The following is a 20,969-nucleotide window of genomic DNA, read 5'->3' as shown; positions in this document are numbered from 1 at the left end:
AGAGTATTTAAATATTCTTTTATTTACTTTGTTTTTACAAAATGTAAATTTTGACTCCTTTGGGCAAGAGTAATAGATGCAAATATTTTCTATTGTAGCAGGTAGTTTCTTGAAAATGTGTTTTCACTTGGAACACATGGAATAAGTGATATCATCCCTCAGCTGTCAGGTAAGTTGCAGAGTGGCAATTCACGACACATCTGAGGTCTTGCCATAGAGTTTCATGTAGATTCTAGTCAAAACTAACTCCATCTGGGTGAATCGTGCACTTCTATTGTATTTCTACACCACTTCATCCATCAGACCCAGGCTACCGAGCTGGTTTGGTGAGGCTACTACGCGTTTTCTCAATGGCATGTGCAGTCAGTCACTGTGGGACAAAGCACGTGCCTGGAGGACAGCTGCTCACCTCAGTATCAACCTAACACCTACGGCCTGGCCAGAATCGCTCTGATCAACAGGAAGAGAACTACTCTGTCCCTTCAAACCTAGTGGGCAGAGCCAATTGTGATCTCTTGTACTAGCTATGGATGGCTATGGATCACCACTGGTGAACAAGGTACATTTGTAGATCAGTGTCAAAAACATTGTACTTCATTTTAAAGTCTTAATCTGTTAACAAGTAACAATGCGACGAGAATGATTCGCAAATGTCCGATCTTATGTGATATCATTTCTCTCCAATGCAGATATCCATAATTTATTGTATGAAAATATTATTAAAAAGTGCAGAAAATAGGCTGAAACATGCTACATGCTTGTGGGTCGTTTGAGACAATACTGCAATATAATCTTACTGACCAGTTAATGACCACTAAATGTTTTTTGGTGCAACCTCTAAGGAAAATGCATCACAACAGTGTTTCTATGCCTATGGTTGTTAAAGTGGCATGTGTGGCTTCTTCAAAATGACTCAAGCTGTGGGTGAAAATGCTGAATATTCATTATATAGTCTAATGATGTAGATATCAGTACTGTAGCACTACAGAGGTCAAGCTCCCCCTTCCACTGCACTGCCATGACCACAGCTGTGAGTATGTCATGCAGTGTCCTGAGAGTGCGCTATAGGACAGGACATTTATAGTGTGCGACTGAAATTAAAGTAATGAAAATGGGGGAAAGAAATAAATAGAATGATCCAGGCATTTGAAGAGTCCTCATATTTGTACTTGGTAAACACAGACCTGTGTGCAAGCGTTCTAATCCTGGCCTGAGTTTCCCTTCTGTTTGGAGTTATGGCTGTTGAAGAGGCTGATGCCGGTCGGGACTCCAACCCCCGTCACCCCCGTAACCCCAGGCTGCTGCAGCACCTTCTTCAGGGTTGTTTTCTTGATGGCAGCGGGGGAAATCTTCTCCTGATCAGCCAAGTGCTGGAGCTCCCTGTCAACGCACGGAAAGACAATGAAGTGAAGTGATTCAACGTTTAGAGACACACACACAAAAAAAAAAAATCCAAAATGACTTTCCGTAGAACTTAATTTCAGCTCTCAGTGATACTCATGTGATGCTCTGCTATGGTCGTTGGTATGACAAAAATAAATAACAGCTGAAAATAATTCCACAATAAACAGATATTAATACTTTCTAGAAAGAAATATTGTAGAAAAAGAATACTGAGACTCCAGATTAGGAAACACTGCTTCTAATAGCAAGAAGCACCAATGAAACAATAAAAACCAGAGACTGTCCAATTTTGTCCATCTGCTAACCTGGTTCTGATACATGACGCTTCTACTGCGTTTATAAGCAGGCTACGGAAACCTCCGCTCTCCATGACGTGCAGTGCATGGATAGTAGCGCCCCCTGGTGACGCCACATTATCCTTCAGCTGACCAGGGTGATGCTCAGAGTCCAGCAGCATTTTCGCTGCACCCTAAAAACATGACTGCAATTGTTAATCACAGACATATTGCTACCGATCAGATTAAATAAATATAATAATATGGAATCTGGATGAGGCTCTAACCAGAAGCGCCTGCGCTCCAAGTCGAACAGCCAGCCTTCTGGGAAGACCCATCTTCACACCTCCGTCAGCAAGTGCATCTACCGCAGTGAAAGCCTGTTGAAAGATAAATCAGCATGTCATAGCGTTGTACTTTTCCTGAAGGATACTGCACTGGGTCATGTGGAGTTAAGGGCGTATTCAGCCCAGCTCCATACATACACAACAGGACACATGGCCTCATGCCTGAAGACACAGGAGCCATCCTTCTAGATTCAGAGGAAAGGAGTGTCCACACAGGCTCATTGATCCTCAGTTGGAACACCAACCCCACCCGCCCCACTCACATAGGCCGGGCCGCTGCCACTGAGGCCCGTAACCGCGTCTATCAGGTCCTCCTCCACCTCCATACAGTAGCCCACGCTCCTCATGAGCTGCTCCAGCAGCTTGGTGTCCTCCAGCTCCGTGTGTGTGCCTGCAGCGTACACCGTGGCTCCCTCTCGCACCATTACTGGTGTGTTTGACATACATCGGATCACCTTGGGTGCCGTGTGGTACTGAAGCAGTTTCTGTGGGTCATGGAGGAATTCTCAGCACACCAACACTGATCTGACTAGAGTCCACGGATATGGTTAGCATTAAGATGTTGTTTTTTTTTTTGCTTGAAGAGTTAGCCGAGATTGCTCAACACAAAGTAAACTTTTTGTGCATGAATTTGAGGCTTTGCAATACCATCAGTATTATTTGTAACTACAAACAAATTTATTTATGTGTTTATAATGTCTTACATACCTTCTCTATAGAGCTGATGGTAACACCTGCAGCACAGGAGACAATGAGGTGACGCTCTTCAATATCTGGTCCAATTTCATCCAACACAAATGGAATAATATGTGGCTTGACGGCCAGAAACAAGACATCACTTCTGCTCACGGTTTCTTTGTTGCTGGTAGTCACATTCACTCCCATTTTCTAAGTGGACAGGAACTTTCACCATTGAATATCGCAACCTACCCATAGCGTTCACGACAAGAAACACCACTTAGATATTCCACAGCTTACCCTAAGAGCAGTGGCAGTTGGTAGGTTGGTTTCAGGGGAACTAGCGATTATCTTGTGTGTAGCAATTACACCTAACGACGGAGAGGCAGATCAGATTTTATTCCCATAATCGGTATAAGAGGTTCAGGAAAGACATACGAAAGGGCTCCTTCTGCTCTCGGAGGAACTTGTACCTGAAGCTGCGAAGCCCTTTACCAACGCATGAGCCAACTGGCCAGCTCCGATGAATCCGACACTCATTTTAAGTGCCTACAGATGAACACGCATGGAACAGAAAACAGCATCAATACTAGAGAGTAACGACAGTGAGTTATGGAACATATAACGAACATCTGGTTCAGAAACGTGTTCAGTGTTATGGTAGTGGGGTTTGTGTTTGGGCCATTTCCTGATCACTGTGGGGCAACTTTCACAGACTCCTGCTCGTTAATGAGAGGAAACTGATCAATAAATCAAACACACGTATATGTATATACACGTATAACACCATTGTGTGCGACAGTACTCGATTTAACGTGCGCTGGCGTTACCTCGTGAAGGTTGTTCACTCGCGCGTGCAAGATGACAGAAGGCTGAAATACCAACGAAAGCTAAATATTACGAAGCACTGAGAAGAACCAATCACTGTTCTTAGAAGCACTGCGAAGAACCAATCACTGTTCTTAGAAGCACTGCGAAGAACCAATCACTGTTCTTAGAAGGCGGGGAAATACTCACGTCACTTGGTATCGTTTCTCCGTTTCATCATTCGGCTGAACTACTGCTGCTCATATGTGTGAATCAAATTTATGTACCCGGAGGTAAAGTTTCTGATGGACTCTGCACCGCATTCTAACTCTTTTCTTTCAGGTAGGACACAAGTTAAGAAATTCTCATATAGTTAAAAAGGACAAGTCGAACCATATTCGTAAAGTGGCTCTAAAAGTCGAACCATAGCCTATTCGTAAAGTGGCTCTAAGGAACTAGTTGAAAACTCTATTAACAAAACATAAAAATCCCATGTTTGCAAGTAAGAACATTTATTATGGAGCTATTTTAGTGTCACCAGAACCTGAACCTGAAACCATTATTACTTGTAAAAAAACAGTCTGTGAAATTCATTCAGGTATGCAAAAATTCAAGTTAACATTTAGGTTCGGGTAAAAATTCAGGTTCGGGTTGAAATTCAGGTCGGGAATGCATCCGGATACTTAGGATGAGGAAACAAACTCCCAGAGCTAATCGAACTGCATCTGGCCAATCACAAAACACATCAGAGGTAATTGGGAGGCGCGTCTTTCTGTTAAATATCTGAACTCTCACCATGTTAGTGTTGAACTGCTAATTCGTGAGGTCCTTATACAGGATTAAGTAAACACTGATACAGAACACAATGATATACTTACACAAAGGGAATATTCTTTAATCACCACTGTGCTTGTAAGCATTTGAACATATAAATGTTGCTAATAAAGGAACCTTAGTAATAACATACTAAAAATCTTGAATAATAAAATTAAAACTATATTAAACTATCATGAATAACATGCAACATGTCATGTTATCACTACTAAAACCATTAAATATTCATGACTTTAACTTAACAAAAGAATTAGTAGAAACCCAGTTCAGTAAAAATCCATAAATTATATCATGGAAACATACCACTTTGCCTTCCTCCATGTTTAAATATACAAACGACATACTACTAAATAATACTATTATTATAGGAAGTTTTATACATTTAAAACTATAATCAGGAATTTCAACAAAATGGAAAACCTTAAAAATAGTAACATAAACACCACAACCCTTCCTGGTGTTTTAGGTTGAGGATTTTAATCAAAAAAGAGAGAAATTTGTAAGCTCTAAAGAATTGACACGTTTGCATTGTTTGAAAAAAATAATTAAAAATGTAATTCTCTACTACTTTGGCCCACAACAGGACAAAATAAACCTATTTAAAAAGCTAATGAGAATAATAATTTTTTGAGAAGAATGGCAATATACTGAAAATCTGATATAAGCATAAATTACTTTTTAATTTCCTGACTATAGCTGTAACCAGTGATGTTATGAGTTAACACTGAAAACCAAACTGACAATCACAGGATTGCCAGCACATGGAAGATGTCATGGGGGTCACAGTTCAACAGATGAAAGCATTCTGCAAGGGGTTGTACAACATACATGCCAACTCATTTCATGGATCATACAAAGTATTTTGATGCTTTTAATTATTTCCAGTGAAGCAGGTGCCTGTCCAGGTGAGTGGATCATTATATTACGCTGCTGACTGCGAGACGAAGCGAATCCTTTGAGAATACACCAGATCAGTGAAGTACAGGACCAGGTTTGTAAAGGTGAACACAGCCACCACCAGCTTGCTATCCCATGGGCACTTCCCCCGGGGGCAGTCGTCCGGGCGGCTGGGCGTTCCGTACTTCTTATCGAAACTGAATACGGGCCAGATCACGGCGGCGCTCATGTATAGCAGCACCGCCAGGAAGGTGTAGACGATCACAAAGCGGTCGAAGGGCAAACGCAGCGATGACGTCCTTCCAGACACGGTCAACGCCACCACCACCACTGTGATGGCAAAGCACAGGCTGTAGACCACCACGCAGTACTGGGTGGGGATGTGTCGGTTGTATTCGCTGTCGTTCGCCAGGGCTCCAAAGATAATGCATGCAATGAAGGCTTGTACAACTTTGAGCAGGCCCGACATGGTGGCCATGTACCCCACCACGTGGCCCGGCTTGGCCCGTGTGAGGAAGACCTCGGCTCCGTACGCGAAGCAGCACACGCTGGAGCAGACGGTGACGGCGATGCGGTAGTTTCGCACCTCGCAGCCCTGCGACGGGCACTCGTTGCTGAGGAAGTACACCGGGTAAACCACGGACGCCGTGACGTACATGAGCGTGGCGAGCATGGCGAACGCCACCGTGAAATTGTCCCAGGAGATGGGCATGCATCCGTGCAGTCGTGCCACGTCCAGCGTGAAGATCACCAATGTGACCGCGAAGCAGAAGCACCACACGAACATGCAGAAGGTCCCGTAGGTGGCGCTAAAGCCCGCGCTGTGGGCCACCAGAGCCATGGTGGTGCAGCCCAGCACCAGCTGGCACATGCGGGCGGCACCCAGTCCAGACAGCACGGCATCCCGGTTCAGGTAGTGGCCTCCGTGGGCATCCATGAGCAGCCTTGCCTGGGTGTCACTGCACCACACCAGGCTTCACAGACCACACTCTTTGGTTCTTTTTATAGATGCCTTTAATTACAAATCTCCTTCAGTGCTTCTCCACCATGCTTTGTAATTATTGCTGTGTGTGTGTGTGTGTGTGTGGGGGGGGGGGGGGGGGGATCAGATTAAATCGAAAAACATCTTATGCATGCAGTGTAACAAAATATTTTACACTATTGTCTTATTTTTATAGGATACTCAGGGTTTTAGATAAGTGTACAAACACAAAGTTGAGTCTGACTTGTGACTGGTGATATTATTCAATCAACTGAAATATTAAACTGTAGCCGGCAATCAAATAAAGTTTTAATCAAGAAATTCTGTTCAGTACCTTTCCACATTAGAATGTCGCAGTATTCACAGTACTTTCGCTCAGTATTTGCCAGCTGAACATTACCCTTGGCTTCAAGTGGAAAGTTCCACCCAGAATGATATACTACCTCCAAGATCTTGTCGGTTCCCCAGCTGAAGTTCCCCTTCAAATACCCGAAGATTCCAGTTCTCCAAATGTGAAATGGTAGAGTTCCAGGACGAAAGTGGATAATTGCCTTTGTTGAAAATATTGGGCAAAATTTGTAAGACCCCAAAATTCTGCTCCTGCAGTGGTCTGAAGAAGAAGAAAAAATGTCCAATCGTGGACTCGGGTCAGAAACTCCGTCACTTGTGCTCGGACATCGCCACTGTGTTTCGTGCTCTTTCACATGCCAAGTCCACTCCGGTCTTTGTAAGAGCTAAAAAAGTGTTGAGGAAAGTTTAAATGTCTGTTCTGCCAGGCTTAGGACCATAGGCCCCTCCAGCTCTATAAATAGGAGCCTATATTCCACAGCGGAATGGGGTGGGAGTCTTCATGTTCATGTCAGGCACCCGGGTAGGGGAGTCATGTTTCACAGGGTGGAGACGTGGTGTGTGTGTGAGCGAGCCCGGTCTCCTAGGGAAATATTTTTGTGCAGGATAATGACAGAGCTCTAAGAAGAGAATACTCATTTATGTTTCAGATGAGTGACAAAAGGATGCTAAAGACTTTTGGATAATTATTATGTCAGTGTTCGTGTGGGGTGGAGGACAACTTCAGGTTACTGAAATTAAATCAGTTTTAGAAAAATTATGCCTTTATATTGGTCAGAAATCATCTCCGTCCTGCAAGTGGGACATGAAACGTGTGAAGGGTTATTTCTATTCCTGGCATTGCTATAATCTCTTAATGTCTGGGAACACCACAGTCTCACAGCAAAACTAAGTGGGGTGTGGTTTGTGTGAGCACACCGTATTAAACAGGGTCATTGACTTTGGACATGAAGTGCTCAGGAGGTAAAGTGTAAGCACAGCTGCTTGGTGGTCAAAGTTATTTTTATTCATTGTTGATCTAAGCTTTTAAATGCACAACTCTCGCTTTGCAAATTTTGGTGTTCATACCTGCAAGTCCATGAAAAAGTTATAATTTTAGTTTAAGGGTTTTTTATTATTGTAAAGCATCTTTAGGTTATTTAAAATAGCTCTACATAAAACATGTCAATATTGCTATGAAATTAAAAATGGTTAATGTACATGTTTATATCACTAGTGTATACAGGTGTGTTTAGAATGAATCATCAGAGGAATGAGGACAATTGCAAAGATTTCTTTGGAATAACTGTAATGTGTTACTTCTGATACAAATACATGCAGATGACACAATGGAAAAATATATAAATATTTACAATTTACACTGAATCACTTCTCTGTGAAAATATCACATATAAATATGATTTACATGAAATAAATATGTAAATTACTAATGTAGTTTTGAGTTCTCTTGTTAAAAATATGTTACAGAACAAAATAATTAGTAATACCTTTTCTTCTCTGCATTTTGTGAAATGGGTGTTTTCCTAAGTAACATTAAATAAAACAAATTTTATATAAAAAAACGTGAATTTCCTATTAAATACTTTAATACTCCAGAGTGCCTCACTGAAGAAAGTTAATAAAAACATCTGTACATAGGTAAATGCTTATGGAAGAACAATACAAAATGTTTATCTTGTGTCTGAGGGGGGGGGGGGCAATTAGCACTGACTGAATTCAGGACATTGAGAGTTAAAATGATAGGAAATGTTCAACCATTTTGCATAAATTAAGTTGTCCTTGCTGAAATTGTAGAGCAGAAAGAAAGAATACTTCAAAAGCTGAGAATACCAAATGCTGTCTAAATTTTGATCTCGTTCACATATAACGTGTGTTCACGTACACACACACACACACACACACACACACACACAGTATAATAACTGCAGTCTAGTGTACAGTGTTGCAGTAGTAAACACTGCAGTGAAGTACACAAGGTTTCCAGAGAATCAGGACATTTTGGACAGAGGTCATTCAAAGAAGTACTTTCCTTGCATAGCTGATGAAGGACCTCTGTCCAAACCTCCTGTTCTCTGTAATCCTTGAGTACTTCATTGCACTTATTTCTACATATATCTTTCAAAATGAGAGTCTGGATCCATTTTAATTGTGCTTTGTAGCAGAACTGAAATCCTAACCATCATCTCTCAGTTCCTGTGTGTGTGTTGTCAGAAAAGTTGGCCAAATAGCATAAATAATTCAGTAAAACTAGGACACTACAGGTGTCTAAACTGTGAATTTTGCATGACACCTTTTCAAGAACACTTGTAGCCAGTGTGGAAGTACACTCAACTTTTGAAATCTTCCTCGCTAATCTTGCTTATAATTATGTGCAAATGGAATGCCAGAGAGTGATATTAAATATTGTGTAGGGCTCTGGAATCAGTTTCCCGTTTTTGTGTACTTTTTCAATTAATGTATTTACATGAATGGAAGTTAGCTTATTCAGGTTATGCACTTATTGAAAGACTTTAAAATATGGATTAAAGGTTAGTTTCAGGCCTTCATGCAGAGTAGGTGATCCAGTGCTCACACATCAGTGAGTGCCTGTTTTTATTTAGAAGACTTCTTATAGCAATCATTCTCTATTGATTTCATGACATAGCTACTTAGCTAAACTACATCTTAGCCTTGACTTCTGTGTTATACTTGCTTCAATCTCAATTGTCTGTGGGTAATATGTACACTGTAAAAAAAAAAAAAGTTGGAATCCTTAAAACTGGATTACACTCGTCATACTTTGACATCTAACGATTAACTTAAAAAATACTTCACCCAAAAATGTTAATGTGGCTAGAAATTAATGACAGCTAATGACTTGTTGGACAGGCTATACGTGTTTAGAGCAAAGGTCTCCTAATATTTGAAAACTTAAGGTCTTAAGGTCATCATTAGTCACTGCCAATGCAAGCATTTGAGTCTCTACTGATGGCAAAAAGAAGATAAATAAATTCATAAAATAATCAGGTATTCAGAGAAACTGAAACTTTGTGAGGGACCAGTTGTGGAATAAAAACAAAACAAAACAGTAGTAGCTGTGTTAGAAAATGCGAAAAACCTCATAATACAACTAAAAGTAATTTCGAAGTTCTAACTTAATTTGTACAATGCTAATGCTAACTGGCCTGTACTACACTTTAGTAGCCTTCTAGGGTGAGGTATTTCTTTCAAAGGCATGAAGCAACCTTGATCGGGCTGGTGGTAAACCCTCAGTGTCTGGGACCTGTGTGGGGATTGGATTAATTTCCCAGATTGAGCGGCCAATGGCTTTCACAGGGGAGAGCCTGACTGACGCTACGTCAGTGTGAATCTCTATTCAAGGGCTGTCCAGCGTGTGCTGTCCCTTTCCTTCCAAATTTATAGGACGGGGGAGAGGTTGACAGCAAAGTAGCAGTCTTTTACACAGTTATTAGTCCAGCTTTATCCAATTAGAACAGCTTTAACTTTAGCTTTAAGCAATGGAAACTAATGTTATCCTGGGGGAGGGAGGGGGTTTATAGTGAGGTTAAAGGGCACATTAGGGCTGTAAGGTTCAGAGGTCATTGTTCATAAGAATGATAACAGTCAGACAGGAAGTACCACCCAGGGACGGAACAGATCCTCCCATGACCGTGAGGTTTAGCTGCCATTACTGAGCATACCAAGAAGCTTGCTGGGGTCCATACCCTGCTGCTGGGCCATCTTCTGCACATCGAAGCCCATGTGCATGAGAAACTGGATGACATTCATCTCCTGCCCTGTGGCCTGGTCTCGAATAGTAGGGCACGTTGGGTTGCAATGGGGCCACGGGCAGCTGTCAATTAAATGCATGGGGCAGCCCTTGGGCGGGGCCTTGTTGTTTCGGCTGTTGTCATGCAGACTGCGGTCCCAGCAGTGCAGAGCTCTGGGCAGAGAAATCCCCTTCACCTGTATGTCAATCCAGTAACTGGAAAAGACACAAGAGGGTGCTGTTGCTCAAAGATTTTCTACTTCAAGAGCAGTGAGACCAAGTTTCACTATGCTTTATGTATATCATATTTATGTTAGCAAAATAAAACTCGTACTTTCTGGCGATGACCTCATGGGAGAGGCACGCTGGAGCAAACATAGCCCTGTAAATTAAAAAAAGTCAATTTGAGATGCATTTCCTCCAACAGCCTTTAGGCGTGCGAGTTATAAAGGTTAGTTTGTGCGTACGGGACGTCTTTGAGGGTGTTCCTGAGTTCAACACCCAGGTTCTGGATGTATCGCCACTGGTCCTCCTGCACTGGCTGGCCTGTGAGGTGGATGTTGTCCACGGTCAGCTGGGCCTCATCAAACAGCCACTGCACCACAAACACTGGTCCTACAATACAGCATGTGTGAAACATGGTCCACAAGGCAGCTATACAAGAGACATACATGCACCACCCAGAAATCAAGGCACAATTAAGAATTCCATCATTAGATCGTGGTTTCACACGATCGTTTGGTTCTGTGAACTTACGTTTAATCGTGGGGTAAACTCGGTAACCAAAGAAACAGTTCCACTCATTGCCTTCATGTGCTTGTCTACAACGCTTGGGCACCACTCCTCCCCAGTACCTGAAGAAGAGTTCTCCCATCAGTTCAACTTCACAGAGGATACTTCCAACATATGAGCACTGGAAAACTGGCATAATCAACCCACAGGCTCCATCCAAATCTTTCTCTAAAGCTGCTGCCTCCAAAAGTCCTGCTCAATTGGTGCATGACCAACCATTTAATCTACTGCGCACACATGAAATGCAATCCCCAAAGAGAGGTTTCTTGATTGTTTAACAAGGCTATAGCTAGACTATGCTGAACAGTTTTAGCTGCTGATTACAGATCTATGAACAGTCAGAGACATTTGAGTTTTTTTCCATGCTGGATATCATCATTGTTCACAGGATTTAATGTTGAATGTTAGAACATTAATAATAACAACGTCATTAACTTTGACAGTACCAGGACAGTGGAGGAACATCTCTCCATCACTATAGCAAATACTCTCCACACTCACTCACAGTGCAATCCAAATACAGTACGATTCAAATACAGCCTGAAGTAAATATTTCATTTCTGTGTTATCTGAAACTTAGCTTATTAGCACAAGTATTGTTTTATTTCTGCACTCTGATATCCACGACAAATCCATAAAAATAAAAAAAAAAAGTTCACAAATATATCATGAAATAGTGACCCCTAACAAAAAAAAAGTTTTAAAAGCATGGCTCGAGTCATTAGGTGGACTTGTGGAAAGTGTGGTGCAGAATACCCCACATAGTTCGACTGCTCCACACATTAAAACGCAGCAGATGCAAATACATTTTACCCAACACTGAAATGTGAATCAACTGGAATCCACCTTGGCGACACCCATTACGTCCGAGCTTTGTGAAGACAGCAACTAGCTTGGTTCATGATACAACTGATCAGGTTTGATTTAGACACAAATGTCATTTAGTTACCCATAAGAATAGGTTTGTTATTAGATTCCAATAGGGAATATGTTTTAGAACACCAATCAGTTTGTTCCAAGATCAGTGCACGTTCTTGGAAACAGCTCAGCATACAGATGTTAATAAACCTGCAGGCCATGGCCCCTCAGTAAGATGCAGTTCTACTGAGGGCTATTGGCCAAAGGTTTCTCCCCCCCCCCCCCCCTTCAAAGTGAAAGTCCTTCCACTATGAATAGATATTTCAACAAATGGAATTTCATATGTGACAGATATTATGTGAATTATTATGCCCAAGAAAGATAGTTTGAGTAATATCAAGCTAGTTGCATTATTTTAGGTCTGAGTGAAATGTTTATCATCTTGTATGAGTTTAACTCATCATGGATAAATAGGTAAAACAGGCTCTGCCACAACTAAAGATCCTGAGGATGGATCATATACCAGGGAAGTGGCTACTGTGCCTCTGACAGAAAACCCAAACTAAACCAAAATGAATGACATGTTTTGTGTATATATCTTGAGTTTTGGTGTGTGGTTATGCAACAGAAATTTGACAGGCCACATTGATGGTGCTGTATTTGTTTAAATGTTCGATGAAATTTTCATGTGGGCTGCAGAGCATTTTGTGGTGGGATAAGTGGCCTGCGAGTTCCAAAAGGTTGGAAAGCCATGTTTTACTGGTATGGTTAACATGAGATATTTTTTCCTTACTTGATGCCTCTCTTAATGCCCTCTGTAGGTGCACAGCTAATGGTGTCCACACAGTCAGTCAAGCGGAACTGCTTGTTGTCCAGAAACCAGCCCGAGTCAGACAGCCCCCTCACGTGGATGTTTGGGTGACCCAGCTCTTCCAGAAGTTCAGCCACGGGGTCCACGTTCAGCAGTACCCCGGTACCACCCGCACTACAGAGAAACACAACCGTTGAGAAGAGATGTTTGAGTACAGATGTTTTTATTGTGTTCGTCATCAACACTGGAGCCTCAAAACTGACTAACCTGCTTCCAGCTAAGAGAAGAATCTTGCCATTGTTTAGACCCTTATTCAGAAGATCCTTAACCACCTCTCTGATGATGAGAGAACCCATGAAAGCGTAATCATCTGCAAAACACAAATATAAAATAAGCTTTGAACTGCAGTAATAATGCAAGCGCACTGAATGCATTCAGTACAAGTCAGTGCCGTTAAACTTTTAACTTCACAGAAATGAAACAATTATGGCGAATTCCTGGTTCACACTACCAGAGGAAATTAAAAAGTTTTTAGAAAGTTCAATTTCAGTCTGAGCTGACTTACTTTGTTCAGTTTTTGGGGTGGCTCCACTCCACACATCACTGGAGCAATACGGAATGAACCTGAGGTGAAAGATGTATAATGTTTCTTTCCAACCCCGTCAAATCAAGTCATTCATGTGTGTGATAATTTGAAAATCTGGCCACAAGAACCATACGTAAGAAACCAATGAAGTACTCACACCATGTTGGCATTCCACCAGTGAGGGTTTTCCTCTGGGAGTGGAGACATAATGCCTGTTCCTGTAGGACAGACAGACAAGAGCCATACAAAGTGTTTCAGTCAGACATCTGTTGTAAACAGCAGTTATCATGGAAATATGACATTTTTTGCTCCTGATATGTGTATTTGCTATTCACATTTTGGTTGAAATGCATTAGGAGCCTGATTGATTTCAAAACACTTTATCGGGGCATTAGTCTTTTAAGCAGAAATATTAAGGTTCTGGATCTAACCTGTCTTTGTCTGGGGCCATTTCGAGGAGCTCATGAGTCTCCTCATTGTCTCATATCGGCTGTCACAGTTCTCCTTGTTGAAGCAGTACCACCCACCTGCAAAGAGTGACACACACACACACACACACACACACACACACACACACACACACACACACACACACACACACAGATGTCTTGCGACGCCAGAATTGTGTATGAATCCATGCTGGTTTTGTGTTTTTGTACTTACCCTCTAGAAACATCAGCCATCTTCTGCTTCCCTTGGACTCCTTTAGGTAGTACCTACGTGGGACAGCAGAGACCCACAAACTCGTTACCCACAACTGCAACTGTCTGAGGAGGCGCCACAACTGGTTTAGATCAGGATCACAACAGTGCAGGAGTTATCAGTGTATCAGGGCAATGTAGCAAGCTCGATGTAGCAAGAATCAGGGCAGGGGTGGGGGGGCAAAAACAGCATATAAGGGCAACCTGTGCATAGCAGTTTATAAAGGCAACATGTAACCTGATGCAAGAGCTTCCATTAAGATGTTTATCTGCACGGCTGGGATGAAACTGTAACACAAACAAACTGTAATCACCGTATCAAATCACTTGTGTCCTCTCATCTTGAAAATTACGTCATATCTAAACGCACCACAGCGTAAAAGCACAACCATGTAATTGACAAGAATCTGTATTACAGAACTTGCCATAGAACTACCGGATAGTGAGAATGGTGTTGAGACAGCGCACACGTTGTATACGTTATATTTCTGCTTCTAGATCATTCTTCTACGCTGAAGTCACTGATTTTGAAGATCTGCGTCATATTCAGCGCTTTAACCAATCGTGACACTAACAGTTTCGATGTGGTAGGAGCTCTGAATGCATTAAATTAACAAATAAACGAAAATCCACACACTAAGCAACAAGAGAAAATTATAATTTTGAACGACGGTATTTTAATTTTCATGTCGAACTGATTTATAACGACGTGGAAATTCATCAAGAGCGCATCACTGAACCGCATGCGACAGCTCGTCGCCCCGACATACAGGAGCCTTCGCCTGCTCAGCAGCGACCGCAGAATTGAACGAAAACTCGGGCGCCTGCCAAAAATAATGCATCTTCAAAGCGGTAACGCGCGCGAGACGGCGCTCTGCCAGTTCTGCCGCGCGTGCTGTGAAACGTGAAGGTTTCGTACCAGCCACACCGAACAGCTACAGAGACCTACACATATTCTTTTGCTATTTTGAAACTGGTAAAAGCTATTGATATAATCCAATTCGGAGAAGCCCTGGTCATTTTGAATTATCCAAAAGGTCTTTTGAATTAGTATATTTTGAACTGAAATTTTGCAATGGTGAGAATGTAATATCAATGATTTCAAATTTAAAGTTTCTGAACTGCAGGTATTAGGATAACCATTTTATAAGAACATACTTATTTGATTAGTGCAATATAAAATGATATTGGTGTTAGCATGCTCAGTGCATTTGTACTCTATATCTGATTGATTAGTTTTGGGAGCAACAAGGGGGACACCAGCCATTTTGTACAGTTCCACGACACTTTACACACAGAACAGTCTACCAGTCTGACCCATGCCATTAAAGCAGAGTTGATGAACCATTAAACTGGCGCTGATGGACACTGTAATGGCGCTTGTTTGTTCTTTATAAGGTAAATGGATGTTCGAAGGATGCTAAAGGAATAAGATTGTTATATTAGGCAGTGGTTCAGCGATATGTGCTATTTATAAAGATTGTTTCATTTATTTCTGAAGTGATTAAGTCGTCCTTAATATATTGCGGATCACTGCGGCATAGTGAAACATTACTTCTTTAGACCAATTCACAATTTAGGCTATTTTGGAACGGTTCATCATCGCATTTAAAGATATATGTACTCTCACTATACAACGTTGCTTTTAATACCAGAAACGACACAACCGTTATGTAGGCATCACCTTGTAATTTATGTGTTTAGTTATTTTAAAATATAATAATTTACGTATTGACTTTTGTTTCAATTACAACAGTAGAATGGTTACTGAAGCATGACTCAACAACAGAAGCCAAAATCAGTAACAGGAGCGCTGTATATAATGAATGGGCTCAAGATTGAGCCTCGCCTCGGGGAGATGTGATTATAGGATTATAGGTGTGTTCCTTGAGTTAGTTGGTTAAGTAATTGTGAGAAAACGTGACTATGGGTCAGGGCAACAGAGGTGGAGATATATACTACAAAACATTATACTGATAGGTACGTGACTGAAACTGTACTGAGTAGTATAATAGCATATTACATGCCTACTCGATTGATCATTAGATGATCTGCTTTAGCGTATTGAGTGACATTGAATTTCAACTTTGCTGGGGCCACACACGCATATATGAACACGTCCCCGAGTCCACCAAACTACGTCTAAGAGTAAACTCCGGTATGGAACTCCTCGAGTTTCATCAATCTTTATTCATATATGCCTTACTGAGGACTGTGAATGTACTGCAGACATTTAACAAAAGTACTTTGAGGAGTTGAAAGCAATACAGGGCCAGCCTTATTGTTATTCTGCAACAGCAATACGTCCACGTTTTTCTGGCTAGGCGTTTGTTTGATGGTTGCGATGTGCACCGCCCACCTGCTCCACGCGTCTATCCACCTGCGCTCATTGAACGTCCTTCTGGCTGTAGTAAGAACTTTAATGACTTACCCGGCTGCAGTTCCGTCGTTACAGGTGACTGATGTATTTTCCACAAAATGCAACTTCATGTCATGATCAAGCTTTTGCGCAGAGCACGGGTAGAGAGACTGCGCCAAGTTCTTCACCTGAGTCATAAAACTGTCCATATTTTCTTCAACTGCCGTGAAATCCAGTGAAAAGCTCTCCGTGGTGTCTCCGCGGTCCCGGTAGGGAGAAGAGGGTAGAACTCGTCGCAGCTGGGGGTTACGACCTCCTCGAAATCTTCGTGCGCCCAAAACTCCGGACTGCAAGAATCCCAGCATCAGCGCGGAATGGATCAAGTTCATCACCGTTATCTTCTCCTGGTGACGTTTGGTATCCATCTCCTTCAAATGATTACACGCCTATTTAATGCGAAGATGCTGGTTAAAATGTCAGCGCTAAATGAACTGTACGGGGCCAGGACTGGCGTTGCTCGTTGTAGTCAGTGGAATCTGTGCAACAGGTGATTTCACTCAGCCGTGCTAAATATTATTACCATTTACACATGTTCTCATTAAACAAGCCTCTTTATTGCAGTTTTCCTGCTTGTAAAAAAATATAAAAGTTTTCAGTGGTCCGAGACTGACTGTATATATGTACAACCACGTTCTATACAGTCGCTCTCACGAATACCTGTGTGTAAGTTTTAAGGCCTGGGTTTTATTTAAACGTTGCCCCTTCCCATATAGAAGAGCCAATCACTGGAGAGGGCAGGCCATGGGGCGTGGCCAAACCAAGCGTCCACATCCTCCCACTCTTTTAATTTATTGAAAAAAGCGCTCGTGCTTCGGATCCTTTGATCCACGATGTTTTATTTGATGTGGTAGTTTTTATTGGCATTGAAATGCCTGTTTCCTAATCCACACGATTTTACAGAGTGAGACTGAGACACAAATTCGCTTTAGTGTCTTATGTATAAAAAACGGTGCGTGAGAAGATTCTTAAGACACAAGGGTGCGGCACTCCAAATAATGTCGACAGTTTATAGTGTAAATCAGATCAAATATAATACAATATTGCTACTAGGCCTACTACCCATAACAGAAACACATTATTAGCTGTTATGTCTTCGTGCGATTTACATTATTGTGTGTCTAAGATGTCAACCTGTAAATTGACAGAGTGAATGTTAACGACTTCAGTGCGGTGGTTTTACCATATTAATACGATTCTCTCATGTTGCTGGGTTTGACTGATTTCGCCCACTGACATACTGTCCCTAAATAAAACGATAGATAACCGTTTAGTCTCTCGAGCAGTACAATAAGTGTTCGTCAGTAAGTTCATGTAAATTCTATCCAGATAATCTAAGCATAGAAAAGCCTAATTAAATAACCTGTAAGTACTCAATTACTTAAAAAGGTAAGCTCCACTGTAGCCTATGCATTTGCGCATCTGGCGAAATCACATGGCCTAGTTAAAACACTACATCTTTGTTACATTCCGAATTAAAGTCCGAATTTAAGCACCGATGAACCTGATATGGGGAAGATGATTCAGAGCTACAGACAACCTGACCGGTGTTGATGAAAAACAAGATACCACTGCAGGACAGAGTTTCGTAATATTTAGTGGCAGACGCTACATAGTCTATACGTTGGGCCTAATACACTTTCCAAGTGTAGTCCAATAAACTCAAGGGCAAATAGTTTCGACATAAATATATATCAAGATACCATCCTTATTTTCAAATCACAGTGCTAATTCGTTTATCGTTATCATTAAGCTTGGATTACTGGTTTGTGTGCCGAGGTTTCTGATGTCTTAATGAACCGTTTCTCACATTAAATCGTTTGCATTAGAGCGTGACGGACGTCGGGGATCCTCACACCGGGATTCATGGAGCGGCAAGATCAAAGATAGCCCCAGTGCTCAATGATAATGGGACACTTAACTTTACAGAACCCTGTTGTTTCAAACCAGTAGTCTAACTTTCATTTATGTAGCACCCTGGTAACTGAGGAACCCACCCTTTGGCGGTGATTCACTGAGTGACTTACCACGAGTCCTCTTTTGTTTAAATGCTAATCACGAAAAGAATAGACCAGTCACCCTCTATTCAGATACAGAAAGCTGGGATAACTCAACACTCCTGCCAGAGTCTGATAGTTATACAACAATGGTTCAACAATACTGTGAATCGTAGTGTATTCTATGTAAGTAGCAAACAAAGCGACATTTTAGGCTATACATTTTGTATATAAATAAATAAGATAGATATGATATTTAAAGAAACGTGTTTAAGTTTAGAACCCATTTTCCATATTGCAAAAAGCTTTTGTTTGAAGTGAAATTGCTGTAGAATTTGCATTTTATGTTTTATAGCCATGGGCAATTTTAGAGTCTACGGGGCCTTATGCAGAAACTCATGGGGCCCTTTAAAGGAATTAAGGTCTCATACTGTCGCGGCAAACTTTGCACACTGCCACTGCTGAAGTTGAAAGTTTGTCAGCCCTCTGGGGCTCCCCACTGGCCCAGGGCCCCACGCAGTTGTCCGGTGCATCTGTCCTAACAGGTCTCTGTAAAGTGCATCTGAAATAGGTCTATCTCATTATGTCTTTATTAGAACATTAGAAATGTGTAGTCTACCTTAGCAGTAGACTCCTACACTATCGTATTATTGTTGCAACTTATCAATAAGTCTAATGATCTGTACATCTAACATCTATCCCATCTAACAGTGGGATGATGCATGAAGTGATGAAACGGAAAGCTGCACGTGAAGCCACTGCTGTTGTGGTAGCCCTGATATGAAGTCACACTAGCAGGGCTGTTGGTATTCATTGCAAAACTTCAAACGCTTGTGCAGATTAGAACCGGGGGGTGGGGGGGTTTAAGGAGGGAAGAGTCTGCCCCTGATCGAGCTTTAGCCACTTTGACCCCTGCGTCTTGCTTTTCTTACACCTCATTTCTGAAAATGGAAGCGTTAAATCTCTTATGCGTTCAACCTTTCTTACCTGTTCCAGTCTGCTATGGTGGCCCCCATAATGTGACACAGTAAAACAGCATCAAGGATACGATTACATTAAAAGTGGTAGTTTGTTTTAAGAGTGAGAGGAATAAAGAGAGTTATGATGAGATGAGGTGTTAATAAATATTAAAACCTTAGGTGGCACCTTTTCCCACCTGAGACCAGATGAATGTCAGAATTATGTCATGTGAAAGTGACCCAGCTGTTGTGAATGCAATGGCTTCAAAGATGTCCCCCCAACCCCACCAGCACCAGTCTGTTCGCCTGACTCCAGCCCCCTATGAAAGTCAAAGTCGGTCTTTCATCTCTGATCAGTTGCATGTGCCCTTCACAGATCCACAGGTTGTACTGTTTAACTTTGGCCTGGCAGAGCTGCCCACGTGACCATCATGCCTAGTTCTCAGACACATCACAGATAGACAGATAGAGAGAGAGAGAGACAGAGACAGACAGTGCGTATGTATGAAAGAGAGACTCCACTGTCCTCCTTCAGCTCTCACGTCTCCATCCTTCTTGCTCTCCACGTGCCGCATCATCTGCTCGTCCCTCATGTCCTGCGTGATGTTGGTGCTGAGGGTCCATCCTTGCTGATCAAACCCTGCCAGTTGGAACTGTTAGGTCAAGTTACAGCAGAGAGATCAAGAGGGATCAGGTTCTTGAAAGGGACAGACTCCAGCTTCCATCATCAGAAACAGGTGCAGGTCTTCACCCCTAGAACAAAGCAAAGATTGACACTTATAAAATCTCTTTTATTTCACCAAGACATTCTTTTGGATTTTTGTGAAGTTCATGCTTGAAGTCTTGTATGTGGTTATATATATGTAAATGCATCTTTAAAAAAAGAGAAGGAATCTAAGCGTGCATATTTATTAGTGTCGAGCACAGAAATCCGCTGAATAATATTTCGATGCTATAGTTTTGAGAACGAGACTCCAATTGGGACCTTTGAATAATCTTAGAACATGATCATGGGTATCAGCAGGTTGGCGGGGATGTTGAGTTAAGGGTTTGATTCTCCATGTATTTTGTGGTGTGAGCGAAGAACTCTAAGCGTGACTCAGCCAGGAGGTACCATGGAGGATGTAGACTGGAGCGGAGGGAGAGATGGTACACATGTGTCGTGCAGATCCTGCTTTCATAACAAGAAGCCCTCTATTGGATACAGATGATGCCCCTTTCGATATTAACTAACCAGTTCAAGACAGGGCAGTTCTTCTTTGGTGTGTCCTGGCACTGGAGGTTATTAGAATAATGTTGTCAGGCTGTACACTAACTGGTTTAAATGGGTGAGTGTTATTTGTTTGCGAGGCTAATGGATATTTAGGGTGTAAACAATCTGATGATTCACAAGAGTCTTAAGTTGATTAAAACTGGTGATCTGTACACTGGGTGATGAACAGTATATTTAGGTTGTGTGAAATCAAACTTTGGCATAGAATCTAAGATAAGGAAGCAGTGTGCATTCCTGTGACTTGCAGTGAAACTAA

At 41.8% G+C, this 20,969-nt stretch overlaps 3 protein-coding genes and 1 long non-coding RNA gene across 4 annotated transcripts; 1 reads left to right on the top strand and 3 right to left on the bottom strand.

The window, feature by feature from the left end:
- Nucleotides 1-4: 4 nt before the first annotated feature.
- On the bottom strand, nucleotides 5-3,654 carry LOC143489526 (pyrroline-5-carboxylate reductase 1, mitochondrial-like). Its single transcript, XM_076988623.1, has 8 exons — nucleotides 3,535-3,654; nucleotides 3,178-3,253; nucleotides 3,005-3,075; nucleotides 2,735-2,914; nucleotides 2,290-2,511; nucleotides 1,967-2,059; nucleotides 1,710-1,873; nucleotides 5-1,380 (listed from the first exon to the last, which is right to left on the bottom strand). Exons 2-8 carry the CDS (start codon nucleotides 3,242-3,244, stop codon nucleotides 1,200-1,202), a joined length of 978 nt encoding a protein of 325 aa, XP_076844738.1. The 5' UTR covers nucleotides 3,245-3,253; nucleotides 3,535-3,654; the 3' UTR covers nucleotides 5-1,199.
- Nucleotides 3,619-15,495, top strand: LOC143489528 (uncharacterized). Its single transcript, XR_013124702.1, has 3 exons — nucleotides 3,619-3,853; nucleotides 12,792-12,943; nucleotides 14,077-15,495. It is a non-coding gene; the product is annotated as an uncharacterized LOC143489528 (long non-coding RNA).
- myadml2 (myeloid associated differentiation marker like 2) lies at nucleotides 5,007-7,065 on the bottom strand. The gene has a single exon (XM_076988624.1). The coding sequence runs from the start codon at nucleotides 6,177-6,179 to the stop codon at nucleotides 5,268-5,270; it is 912 nt and encodes a 303-aa protein (XP_076844739.1). The 5' UTR covers nucleotides 6,180-7,065; the 3' UTR covers nucleotides 5,007-5,267.
- notum1a (notum, palmitoleoyl-protein carboxylesterase a) lies at nucleotides 7,850-17,129 on the bottom strand. Its single transcript, XM_076988621.1, has 11 exons — nucleotides 16,500-17,129; nucleotides 14,031-14,083; nucleotides 13,799-13,894; nucleotides 13,525-13,585; nucleotides 13,347-13,405; nucleotides 13,049-13,151; nucleotides 12,764-12,955; nucleotides 11,077-11,174; nucleotides 10,788-10,935; nucleotides 10,655-10,702; nucleotides 7,850-10,536 (listed from the first exon to the last, which is right to left on the bottom strand). The coding sequence occupies exons 1-11, from the start codon at nucleotides 16,850-16,852 to the stop codon at nucleotides 10,230-10,232; spliced, it is 1,518 nt and encodes a 505-aa protein (XP_076844736.1). The 5' UTR covers nucleotides 16,853-17,129; the 3' UTR covers nucleotides 7,850-10,229.
- Nucleotides 17,130-20,969: the final 3,840 nt, after the last annotated feature.

Source organism: Brachyhypopomus gauderio, unplaced genomic scaffold, assembly GCF_052324685.1.
Source record: "Brachyhypopomus gauderio isolate BG-103 unplaced genomic scaffold, BGAUD_0.2 sc63, whole genome shotgun sequence".
Lineage (NCBI taxonomy): Eukaryota > Metazoa > Chordata > Actinopteri > Gymnotiformes > Hypopomidae > Brachyhypopomus > Brachyhypopomus gauderio.
Note: the sequence above shows the minus strand (reverse complement) of the source record. Positions and strands in the feature narration are given on the sequence as shown.